Genomic DNA, 13,378 nt, shown 5'->3' on the forward strand with positions numbered 1-13,378 from the left:
TGGTTTACACAATGTGAGGATTGGGGATTAAACAGTATCAACATTTTATATCACTGTTATGGTGACCTAAATTATTACGGTTATCATTATTATCACAGTATTGTTGTATATGCTGAAAATGTTCAAAAACTACTGATAGGCATACTGACATAATTTTACAAACTTTTAAACTGAAAATCTCTCACTTTGAAACCTCAACAATTGGAGACAGTGAAAACGCTGACATCGAAATGGACATAATGCTGATGCAAAACAAACCCACGTTGCCATGTTTGGGAGACTGTTGCTAACTGTGGTTGATGCTGGACAGTATTTAACATGAGCTTTTCAAAGCCAGGTAATCAAACATGGTTATCACTAACAAAAATTTGTCAGGAACTTCATCACAGTTTATCATTTCATCCCTAGTGAGGATCACTGTGAATAAAGATCCATAAAATAGAACTTGCATAAATTCCAGAACTCGGCTGAGAATCATCATGTTTTTTATGTTGGGGCAGCATGAAAGTAATCTGGTTATAGTCTGTAGATCTATACAACAACATGAACAGGGGCTGCCAATGGCTAATTCAGCATACTTTTAATGGTACCACTTTGCCAAAATGTAAATAAAAATAGTCTAATGAAAAAACACAACAAAACGGTCAAGCTCAAGTTGTAGCACACAGCTAATTCAGTGACTCTTGCAAAATTAGACTTCTGTTTACATCCACCAAAGCATCATACTGAGAAGGTGTTGGGGAATGCTCTTGTCTGTTGTTTGAAAACTCCTGGCCTACACAAACCAAAGCAGAAAGTGATTGAATTTAATATTTTTTGATGTTTTGTTTATTTGTTTTATTACTTCCTTCTTGTGGTTCCTTAACACCCCCCTCCACCCCCCAGTCAGTTAAGATGGTTTGGGTTGTTTGGTGCTGCTGTAGGTATAACCAAACTTTTTATTTTGTAGAAAAGGACAGTCAGTCTGTAATCATGTGAGTGGACTAAATGTTGTGGATTAAAATAGTGAAATAATATTCTTCAGAAATGAATTGTTACATCACACTGCTGCTTGCCCATATAGACCCCAGGGATACTATTAAAATTCCCCAGTCTTGCTGAAAGAAGCACACGTGGTAATTGCAATTCTGCACAGATATTATTTCTCTGAATGCCTGGATTCCCTTGGAAGCTCATGCATTTGTTTTCCTTTTATATTTTACATATACATTTATTTAATGGCCTTACCCCCTTCTAGTGATCTCAGACAGGCATCGATCAGCTCGAACTAACAGCCAACAGGTCCTTAGGGGGTTACTGGCAAGCAGAGAGAGGCAGATATGTTCAGCCATTTTAGACCCTGCTTGCTTGCTAGTCTCAGGTGATTGGGGCTAGCTTTTAGTCCCCATCTGGTGCTCAGAGACCTCCTAACAACCTAATTACTGAGAGGTGTCTTTGCTTTCCTGGCCGGATTATAGGCCCCATGTTGAAAACTGAAGCACAAAATGTCTGCCGGCTACAACCAGCTGAGTGATGTTCTTTAGATAGCAGGATGTGGTTAGTTAACTGGTATCCACCCTGCCTTGAAATGGAGGGCTCCTGTGGAGTGCCAGCGTCCTATCAGTCCTATATTCTGCAGAACAGGAACAGAAAATGCAGAGCTATGGCATTTTGGACAAATAAACATTTGAACTGCCGTCATATGCCACCCAGGAGCTTGTGTCTGTGCACTGTGCATGGGGTTGTGACTGAAATCCTTTTTCTTGACAGACTTGTAGCTCCTATGTTGCTTCCTACACAAATTTGCATGTCATCTGTTAATGTAATAGAAGTTTTAGTATTGTTTGATGGCCTGATGATGACACAGTATTCATAAAACAGTCCTCCATGTTGCTCACTTACTGACAATGTTAAATGTCTGACTTCATGCCTGCAAACCTTAAGTTTAATGTTGACTAGTAAGCAGCCAATCAATACACACCTTCTGTGTCACCAAGAGTAGTGATTCAGTGCTCAAAAGGTTTGTTAAATGGTAAAATATGTCTAAATATATGACTCATTACAAAATTCATGTTATTAAATGCTCATTTTTGGAGTGTTTAACAGGTTTTTGTGTAGTAAAAGTTGTTTGTGCTATTGTTTGTGGGGTCTGACATGGTAAGTAGCTTAGTGTCCTAGTTACAAATCCTAAAGCTTTTCTCACCATGCCTTCTGCATGTCTCAGGATTTTTAAAATATTGTAATAATTGTAATTGGCCATTACTTTGCATTTGGGTAATTCTATGTAATTTCCACAGAGCAGTACTAGGGAATGCTTGAGGCGAGAGAAAACAGAACTCAATGCACCGCATCCTCCCCTTCTGTGCCAAGTTGAGGTTGTTATGGCAACTAGAATCTGGTCCTATACCTGTTGCCATGGTTGAGAAAGACAGAGTGATGACGTTTATTAGGCAGCAGAATGCGTCTGCCATTTTAAGTCCAGGATGTGAGTCTGGTGGGAATACACACTATAAATGGAAAGCTGAGGAATTCCTCATTGACTTGATAGTGCATGACTATTTCTATCTATACATCTGTGCTTGCATAGATTATGTGTGTAAGTGTGATCTATGGGTGCAACCAACTGTAAAAAGTGAGCTGAGTGACAGATAGTCAGTTGAGACAAAGTAGGTGAGTCATGCTAGATGATGTGGGCCACGGACACTCCAGTCTCATTTATTTAATCTCAAATGGCGGGGATAAAAGTCACCTATTTCTGCCTCACATCCTTAGATCTATGTGATGATACAACAGTTGGATATAGGCTACCTTGTGGGGCAATGTACCATTCTTTCAACATAAAGCACATCTAATAAGATATAACACTGCACACACATGTAACCATTGTCAGCTTTGGGCCTTACTCCCTCCATGCATTCAATACACTTTAATGGACTCTTGCTTGAGAGACCCACTCTTGTGACGCACTGACAGGACCACACGGGTGATGCAGCTATCTGTTCTGAGAGCAATGGAGTGGGCAATTGAATGAGACACGTCGTGAGCATGATTCACCTTGAGGATTTGAGCAGTCTCCCACTAGCTGCTGCCATGTTTTGCCGTGCTAAAATACATTTGAATGATAAGACACTCACCTCACATTTACACCACCACATCCACCCTTGTCTCTGATGCGAGTCCATGACCAAACCGGTGACACACTCAGAGATTAGAGAGCGCACATAATTAGACTGCTTAATTCATTTTCAGCACTCCACCATGTAAAATAGTTTATTTTTATCTATTCAACCAATCTACTGTATATACTTTTGCCAATGTTTTTTTTTCTTGATAGAAAAAAAGGGAACCATCTAAATCTCACAATACAGCACTGTTTTGTATATAGAGGGATTAATTGATTAGGAATAAATTATTAAATTAATCATGAACTATTCTGATAATGATTGATCAGGGGTTTTTTTTTAGAAAAAAATGTCAACATTCTCTGATTCCAGCCTCTTCCTTTCTTTTCTTCATTTTGACAGTAAACTGAATATCTTTGGGTTGTGGGCAAGACATTTGAAGATGTAATTTTCACTGACTTGACTTTTAATAGACCAAACAACTAATGAATTAATTGAGAAAATAATCAGCAGTTTTAATTATGGTAAAAATGATAATTAAATCTACTTTGTGCCAATAATTTCTTGTCCTGCTAGAACACAGCTGTGATTTTCAGTAAGCCTAGTTTGTCACCATCAATAAGCTGGCTTGTCATGGTTATCCCGCTGTCTGAATGCCCCCACACGTGGCACTGTGACTGTCTCATCATCTTTCTGTTTTTACTTCTGAGTTGCCTCTCAATTTGGCTGACACTGAATGACTCTGAATTCGTCTGCCCCTTCATTAATAGCTGCTGTAGATTGTTCCAGGAAAGGGGAATAGGGGCACTGGTAACTTAATTCCCCCTTCGTTTCTTCATGCCCTGGCTCCAATTTCCCTTTGGAGGCAGGTCAGAGGTGAGTTTTTGCTTTATTTAGCCACCTGTCTTGCTGTATCCTCTTCCAGTGCCCAATATGGAAGCCACTGCTCCGCTTGTGTACCTTAACCTGTTTGAGGATTGTATGGTGTGCAAACAAATACATTGTTTTTACCTGTTCTAGGATGTAGTTAGCTGAGTTTCAGTGCAGTGGCAGCTGCTACAATCATCACATATTTAGCATGAAGCCGTTAGTGTTCTGGTTTCTGAGGACACACTGTGCTTTTCTGTCAGCATGTGACCTGCGGAGGGCGATATGCAATCCCTGTCTCTCCACATCTCCTGCATTATTGATAAGTGTGCTGAAATCCTCTGAACACATAAGCCACTCTGGCTGGGACATCTTGATGCAAAAGCCTCTCAAGCATCCTCGTGTTGAGGGCCTGGACCTGGCTTTAATTTGCCCATTAGCAGAGTGCAGAATTTGCATGAAACAAGACTAATTACTGCTTTGTGGCTCAGACTGGAGATTTGCTTGGAAAGAGTGAAAATGCACAGATTATATTGTGCTTACTAAGACGCACAATTTTCCTTTGTCCTGCCTCTGGTTTCTATTGTTGCTCTGTTTGGATTGTTGCTAGGCCCTTGAGCACACCCATTACTTTTATTCTCTTAAACCCTTTTTTTCACTGGCCTTCCTTTGCGTCACCTCCCCCCTCAGTTCTGATGTTGGAGGTATGCATTTGTCTGTCTGGCCTGAGCAAACTCTCTGCATTGGCCCTGACTAAGATGCTTTAGTCAATAAAAGTGCAGTGTGTCTAAGAGGGGGGTTTAAGGAACAACTTGTGTAAGGATAGCTACAATTATCCTACATCCAGAGCAGTGTAGAAAGGTTGAACACTAGTCCCAGGGGTACCAGCAAGCATGGTTGAGAGGGATGACATGCCAGGCATGGCTGCAGATTCTTGTTCATTAAGAAATGTCTGTGTGGCCATAGGGAATGGCTGGAGTAGTGTGGAAATATTGTGTCAGCATGCCTTTTGTTGATACAACAGGTGAAGATGATATAGTGGAAGAAGGCTACATGTGGTATTGCTTGTCTTTTGTGCTGTGTTATCACTGCACACTAGGAATCGAGAAGACGTTGATTAAAGATGGCGTGTCTGGAAAAAGTTCACCCAGCAGTTGCAGTTCTCAAAAAAGCCAATGGCCCATAATCTGTCACTGGTTCATGTGACTTTCAGTTCCAAATATATCACTGTTAGTGCTCTGATTGAGGAACGAGGTCTTTGGAGATCCGCTATTTGGACAAAAATAATTAATATATACATTGGGTCTATTTAGAGTATTTTTGGAGGGAAAAACATAAACAATCTCTTTAAATGAGAGATGAGAGTTGGGTTACATGTTATTGATGTTTAAGCAACTAATTAGCCCAACAGTGAGATAAAGCAAACCAGATGTTCAACCACATCAACCGCAATGCTGATAATATTAATTTTGTTCTTGTCTCACAGCTATTGTCAACCCCAAAGCCCCAAAGGAACCAGCAAAGACCTTCAGTTTTGATTATTCCTATTGGTCACACACTACGGTGAGTTTGAACATTTTCTTTTCTAGTCCAGTACGATGAGCAATATAAGCATTTTACATGCATATACAGTGAATTTGAAGTATCATGAGTTTTCTATACATTTTAAGTCATTTCTCTGTCTTTCCTGCAGCCTGAAGACCCCAGCTTTGCATCACAGAACCTTGTATACAATGACATTGGCAAGGAAATGCTGGCACATGCTTTTGAGGGCTACAATGTGTGCATCTTTGCTTATGGCCAGACAGGAGCTGGCAAATCCTATACCATGATGGGCAAGCAAGAGGAGGGACAGGAAGGAATCATTCCTATGGTTTGTTCTGAAATTCATGTTTCTAATTTTACAAAATTTCATAGCAGGATAATAAGACAGACTTTGTCACTTTGTAATGCAACTTGTTTACTTCGATCACTGATTGTTTAAACAATGCCTGAATTGGGAATTGGTCGCTTTCTGTTATTTAAGAACATCTACCAGTTCTTCATTCATTCCATTCTGTCAGAATTCTAAACCAAATCACGCTCCCCTCTGCAAATTATCCTGCTTAATATCCTCATGTATCCTGGTTCAACATGCCACATAATCAGTCAGCTGTTTTGAGTCTATCCTTGCTTTGCCTTGCAGCCCCCTGGTTTAAGAAAACTATGATAGAGAAGGGAAAATGGGTCAAATTAAAACCCAGGAAGTACGATTGACATATTACATGTCTTAGACCACCAATATATTGCAGTAATTATATTTATTCCCTGAAATATCACTAAAAGCCATTGATTTGTGGTTAATATGACTGATTTAAGTAAGCTACATGAAATACTGTTGTAATAGGAGAGTCTAGATGAGACAAATGGATAAACGAGCGTCCTTTGTTCTTTTCAGCATGTCATCTAATGTAATGGTTATTGGTTAGACTTATATACTGATGACACCAATCTAAATATTCATTTCTACTAGAAATATTATCACTACACCTACTCACCTTGCAAAATCACTGACCCTGCTTTACTGCAGCCTCCTCCATCACAGCTAAGACTCTGCACAAGTAAACACTAGAGTGCAATCCCTTGTTTATAATGCTGTCATAATTTGTCTCATCAGATAATTCTTATGATCTTGTAATTAAGTGTTCAGTCTCACCTATTGATGCTCTTTAAATAAAGTGTTTTGTTTACTGTTGGTCAGCTCTCCCTCATCCTCCCTTTCACCCCCCCACAAGCTGCTAATTTGCACTAAACATTTTATTTCTCTGCCTTTCAGCTCTGTGAAGATCTATTTGAGAAAATCAATGAGGACAGCAACAAAGAGGAGCTCTCCTACTCAGTAGAGGTGAGTCTTGGACTGCTTTGGCATCTGTAATCCCTATTCCCAGCCTCTGACTCTTGAATTGGCTCGTCTTCAATGGAGTATTCTCCTAACAGCATATCTGATAATCACGCCACCAATCACACTTTGGCTAAACATCCAAAGATGCTGGGTTTCCTCAGCGTGTTTCTTCAGATTATTTAGTTAAATTGTACAGTTACATTGTTATGATGCACAATACCTTTTAATATGATTACAGTGTTTAGACCTGTATTATAATAGTTTACATTCAGCTTCATTTTAGCACCTTATGATGTATAACTTGGATACCTTATTTAAGAATCTCTTACTTTTGCAATTGTTTCTAGGTCAGTTACATGGAGATCTACTGTGAACGAGTGCGAGATCTGCTCAACCCTAAGAACAAAGGGAACTTACGAGTGCGAGAACACCCGCTAATGGGCCCCTATGTGGAGGACTTGTCCAAGCTAGCAGTCACCTCCTACACAGACATCGCTGACTTGATGGATGCAGGCAACAAGGCCAGGTGAGCTAAACCCTAATATCATGCAGAGATCATGGGAAGGACAGCGGCGTAATAGTGGATGATGTGATAACCCACGCCCTCAGGAGAATGAGATAATTTAAGCAGAAAATGGCCACCAAGATAAGAATAATTTGTAATCAGGAAATATTCTTATCTCATAGGTTTTTATGGCTTCATCGCCAGTTTTGATCAAAGAACAGCAAAGTAAATTGAAGACATCAGAACCTTAGTAATAAAACAGCAAATCTAGCTTGATTGGGAAGTTTTCTTAAATTGCAGGTAGAGCGAGTATTTCTCATTGACATGTGTGGATGTGACGCATACGTGCATGTTGGTTTGACTGAGTATATATGTGTCACGAGAGCTCCTTTGAGGAGGAGTGAACCCTGCCTTAATCTTCCCTTGCTGACTCAGAGGGCTTATTTCTAGAACATGGCGTGAACAGCCGTATCTCCCCTGTGACCGTCCCTCTGAGTGTGCCTTGTGTATTTGTGTTTGGTGTCCTCACACAGTATTATCCACCTCCGTTGCACAAAGTAATCCCTTAGACTCAATTCACTGTAATAAGCATAAAACCCAGCGATGATAGCTCCAGTAATAGCCAAGACCATGACTTTAGCATTAATAATACTGAATAATTTAAAAGGAAAAATGATTACAGTGCTCAGAAGGATGTGTGTGTATTTCCTAACTATGCCCGTATGTGCTAATCTACAGAACTGTGGCTGCCACCAACATGAATGAGACCAGCAGCAGGTCCCATGCTGTTTTCACCATTGTCTTCACACAGAGGAAACATGACAGCGAAACAGACCTCTCCACAGAAAAGGTCAGAGGAGACATGAAAGACAGCACCATTCTGATTTTTTAATTTGATCGTTAAGCATTCCAACTTGTTATAACTTATAGGTAAGGAGGGCATTTTTTCATACTGGTTTTTACAACTTATTGAGTTTGCTCAAGTAAGAGGTCTCCCAAGCTCCTTTTAGTTGGTAGTGATTGGAGAAGGAAAAATGAAAGAATGCCATTTTAGATTCGACTTTTAGCATTTCCTCCGACTGCAGAGAGACAAAGGCAGCTGTGTTGTTGTAAACACAATGCCTATTGTATTTAGCCACTCTATCAGACTTGCCTGCCTCGCCACATCTCTCTTGACAGAAATGTCCAAATGTTTGGAATGGTTTACACTTTCACGTTTTTTACGGTTTTATTTTGTTAACAATTTGAACATTTTTGACACCATCATGAACTTAGTATTTAGTTGTCATTGCTGTCGTTCTTTTAATAATATCCTCATCTTCTTTGAGTTTCTTATCATTCAAATGTAAATTATTCATGACCTTGATGTATCTAAAATGCATTCACTCCCTCTTCAGGTCAGTAAAATTAGTCTGGTAGACTTGGCAGGGAGTGAACGAGCAGATTCTACTGGAGCTAAAGGCACCAGGCTAAAGGTAAGACTCCCATTATTACAAACACTCAGCATTAGCATACGTCGACCATTATTGCCTTGATGACTCTTTAATAAAATGTTTTTCATCTGTATGTGCAGGAGGGAGCAAACATCAACAAATCTCTTACCACGTTAGGAAAAGTTATCTCTGCCTTGGCTGAAGTGGTAAGTGTTTTATGTCTGTTTGTATTTCTTCCTTTGTTGCTTCTTTTTTCCAGCCTATTCTCTTACCCTCTACAACTTGACCCTGTCTTCTCAAGGAATTAATGTTTGTAGCCTGGCATGCTATAATGTCTTCCCTTCTGTTCTCTTCTCTTGTCCTTGTAATGCCTGCTTACACAGGATAACTGTACCAGCAAGGTAAACCCCATTGACAGCATTACCACTAACCTCTGGTTCCCCCTCATGAGGCAGATTTGACAGCCTTTTGCCATGTGCACTGTTGAAATTGCTGCAGTTTTCGGCCACCACCATGTTTATTGCCTAAGTGGTTATTCTTTAGGCATCAAACACAATTAAATCCACAATCCTCGCACCAGAGCAAAAGCTAATCAAATCAGGCCTCTACTCGTTTTACCTCACCTCTTGTCCATTACATATGAGGTGTTTGTCATGGTACATCATAATATTGTTCAGCCTTGCCATCCCTAATTTTCAGTGTTAAAGGAGAAACATGCAAGACTCAGGGGTTCAGAAATGAATACTGCAGTACAAGTAGCAAGTTGAAGCCATAGACGGTATATTAAACAGGTTGAATCCATATTTTATATACAATCTATGGTTGAAGCTTCCCTTCCTCCTCTCAAAGCTCAGGCATGTTGCTTACAGGCTGTGGCAACACAACCCACACAAGCACAAGATGAGCGCAATATTATATTTTGACACTGACAAGCAATGACAAGTCTTACACTATAAGTTCATCAGCTGTCTGGCAGTCAGTTGTCTGCCGATGTAAAGCTTAGCCCGTTATCCCGAAAACAAAACAGCTCCTTACTGCCTGCCAGACTCCAATAACACACTGCTCAATTTTATTGTTATAAATAACTACTCCTTCTAAAATATTATTAATGATTTGTTACAACTCATAAACAGACACTAATTCATTCAGTATACATTCAGCATTGGTTTCAACTCTGATTAACCTGAAACAAACAAACAGAAGCAGACATTCTGGACCGAAATGGAAATTTCAAAGGAGAACTTGCTAGCTGTAGAATTGTTGTCAACTTTGCATGTTTCCCTAATCTCTGATGACATATCATGGTCATTTTTTGATATACTACTGTAAACATAGTACATACTTCTCCTTTAACCAGAAATCGTCATATCTGTTGTCAGTTTTTTTCTGCCTGCCAAATGAATGTTTGTTTACTGCAGAGTAAGAAGAAGAAGAAGACTGACTTCATCCCGTACAGAGACTCTGTCCTGACGTGGCTGCTGAGGGAGAATCTCGGTATGAACATTAAAATAACCTGGTAACCATCCTTTAGCGGTGGAATATGGTGGAGTTTATATCTGGAAACTGTGTGGCAACGACATTATCCTGGACAGCAAGAAAAACTGCGCCATCTGTATCCCGTATACAAAATGACTGGAGCTAGTGTACATTACTCTCTGCCAATTTAAGAAGAACTCTGTCAGCAAACTGTATTTCAACCTAACTAGACAAGCACATCCATCTCCTTGGTTCAGGCATTTATAGAAGAGATGTGTACAGTGTATCTTAGCTGACACATGTAGTGCATAGCAGTTTATTTTATTATTGAGACTGAAGTCTTACATTAGTGGGATTAGTATTCATTTTTGCTTTAGTAGTATTTAATTTGTGCTGAGTATTTTAAGGTACAGTGCAGTTAATAATAATCTATTTTGTTTAAGTGTACATACAGTCTTTCACCCACATTGCCACATAACAAAACTCTTCATTAACTAACCGTTTGTTATCAGGTGGAAACTCAAGAACAGCCATGGTAGCTGCCCTCAGTCCTGCAGATATCAACTATGATGAAACTCTCAGCACACTCCGGTAAGGTTTCCATCCAGGACAGAGATATTATCTTACAAAAAAATTCAACCAGTTGTTTGGATTTGATCCTCTGTTTCAGTTAAGCTCAGTTTATTCACAAAAATTACATTCAGATCAAGTATTTTGAAGACATGTGAAATGGGACACCCTGATAAACTGTGTGATGCTTAAAACAGGGGCCCAGACACTAAGCAAATAATCTTGAAAATATACATTTACTAACATGTTCTTCATCGGTCTAGATGAGGGTTTGGAAATTATCATCGATGGTGGGCAATATAAGGAACTGATCAAGCTGCTGTTAGCCAGACACAAATGTGATACAAGGTTCTAACAATGGCCCAGATTTCTAATAATGGAAAAGTCATAAGTGTTTTATATGAGGCACACCAGCATCTATGGCGGCATCTATGAGGTGATAGTTGGCAAACAGTAATGATCTTCTACTGTTGGTCACCTTTTCTGAATTGCCATGTGATAGGATTGTGGGCTTATTATTTTTGTTTGCAGGGTCCAAGATTTGAAGGTTTATGGTATGCCATGCATGCTGGATACAGATTGCAATGATAGTGGCAGCAACAGTAAAACAATGTGAACAACATAAATATATGGCATTCTGTGAATAAAGTTACTGTTTAATAAAAGAAACCGTTCCTCATCATTACCAATGAATACAGGACTGACCCCTTTCAGAATAAAGTAGGCAAAATGTCTTTGTTAGATTTTAATCGCAATATTATCAAGTGCTCATGATTGTCTTGAGGGCCACATGGAACCTAACTTGTTTAAAAGTCCTTAACTATGAATAAAATTTCAATGCCGTTATAATTTTTAGCTATGCCGACCGAGCTAAGAACATCAAATGCAATGCTGTCATCAATGAGGATCCCAACAACAAGCTGGTGCGTGACCTGAAGGATGAAGTGGCGCGACTGAAGGAACTGCTTCGTGCCCAGGGCCTGGGAGACATCCTGGACAGTGAGTTTTATGCTATCACAGCAGGCCATGTCTGCAGCCATGCAGCATCTACCTTCTCTGTCAGGCTCTACCACAAGCTGGCATCATCTTCTTTCTCCTTCACTGTCTCATTGCTTTCAGCCATCCAACTTTGTTTTCATTGCACTGCTTGTAACTGTGCCTAGAAAGAAACTAAAAAGACTTACAAAGATAGTTTTAGGATTATTTGAAGTGAGACTGTATGAGGTACTTGCTAATAGTCAGTGATACCTCAAGTAGATGGTGGTCAACTCTCTCAGTTTGGGAAGCAGCAGGAGCCCCAGTGTAGGAATGTAAGTAATGCACTGCTGTGGACAGGGTCAGCAGCAAAACATATTTTAGCCACCTAAAAAAAAAACAATATCAGTTGAAGTCTGTTATATTTAGAATATTTTCACTGCTTTACCTTTCTGTCAGACAGCCTTTTCTGATGGGAACCGGCGTTTATATAAGCCAAATATCGCTATCCAGACCCACCAGACTCTACTGGCAAAATCTGTCATTTTAGTTGGCAGAACACTGGAGTTGCTGGTCTACTGCTGCCCCAATCAGTTTGTTTTTTTCGATTATTTTGACTTTTGTGTTTTAAAATCTTAGTTCAAATTCAAGAAAACTCACACAATATCACAAACAAACAAACAGATGGAGGTAGTATTAGATCTGAAAATCCTGTGTTCTGCAAACTAAACCGGCTTTTGCCAGTGGAGTCTGGTTTGGTTGGTCAGAGTGATATTTGGCTCACATAAAAGCAGTTTCCCACAAGAAAAAAAACTCTGACAGCAAGGTAAAGCAGTGAAAATATTCTAAATATAGCATACAATCAAACTGATGCTTTGTTATTTATGAGCCTTTTTTAAGTTGATATTTTCCGTTTTGTTGCTGACACTGTCCAGTGCAGATAAGTACCTCACACAACCACACTTCAAATAATCTGAATTAACTATTTTAACTGCTTTTAGAAACCAGTTTACTAAGTTACTGGTTTATTATGCCTCCTTTATAGATGAAAATGTATAATGTGTATTTTGCACTGTGTATGATATGTACTACAGAACACTGAATTTATAGAATATTAATGTTGCACACTGTAATCATTTAATGAGTATTTATTTGGTCCCATGTGGCTGATTGTGAGTGACAACACAAATGGCAGTTTAAAGCCACATTAAACTATCACACTTCATTTGCTGTACACAAGAGTAATGGCTCATAGCTTAGTCAATTAGAGACATAATACACCCATTAATAACTTCTAATATCTGAACTGATTAATAACCTGCCTACTTGCTAATGCATGCTTATATCATGCTTAATGACATGGCACTTAACAAGTCATTCTGTGCTGTGTCTTCTCATCCTCATTATTGTTCTCATGCAGCTCACTAAGAAATGTCTGTAACCTTTTCCTCTCATTCTTACTGGTGCTGACCTCTGACCCTTCTCATCTCTTCCTGCTTCCCCTCAGTTGATCCTATGGGGGATGATTGCCCAGGAAGTGGAATCAAATGTGTGTATATGTGTGGTAGTC

The 13,378-nt window shown here is 39.5% G+C and overlaps 1 protein-coding gene across 14 annotated transcripts in view; it reads left to right on the forward strand.

Annotated features, from left to right (window-relative positions):
• The window catches only part of kif1b (kinesin family member 1B), an 88,575-nt gene that overhangs the window by 17,563 nt on the left and 57,634 nt on the right, over positions 1–13,378 (forward strand). For 7 of the 14 annotated variants that reach the window (XM_084721366.1, XM_084721352.1, XM_084721356.1 and 4 more), the window contains exons 3-14: positions 5,455–5,531; positions 5,662–5,841; positions 6,784–6,852; positions 7,197–7,375; positions 8,093–8,204; positions 8,752–8,829; positions 8,928–8,993; positions 9,171–9,188; positions 10,206–10,281; positions 10,776–10,854; positions 11,690–11,832; positions 13,316–13,357. In XM_084721366.1, the coding sequence (XP_084577492.1) occupies positions 5,455–5,531; positions 5,662–5,841; positions 6,784–6,852; positions 7,197–7,375; positions 8,093–8,204; positions 8,752–8,829; positions 8,928–8,993; positions 9,171–9,188; positions 10,206–10,281; positions 10,776–10,854; positions 11,690–11,832; positions 13,316–13,357 (1,119 nt within the window). The remainder of the gene's footprint in view (positions 1–5,454; positions 5,532–5,661; positions 5,842–6,783; positions 6,853–7,196; positions 7,376–8,092; positions 8,205–8,751; positions 8,830–8,927; positions 8,994–9,170; positions 9,189–10,205; positions 10,282–10,775; positions 10,855–11,689; positions 11,833–13,315; positions 13,358–13,378) is intronic. The other 7 variants (XM_084721357.1, XM_084721358.1, XM_084721361.1 and 4 more) reach the window with 3 other exon arrangements.

Source organism: Lutjanus erythropterus, chromosome 6 (genome assembly GCF_056507025.1).
Source record: "Lutjanus erythropterus isolate fLutEry1 chromosome 6, fLutEry1.hap2, whole genome shotgun sequence".
Lineage (NCBI taxonomy): Eukaryota > Metazoa > Chordata > Actinopteri > Lutjaniformes > Lutjanidae > Lutjanus > Lutjanus erythropterus.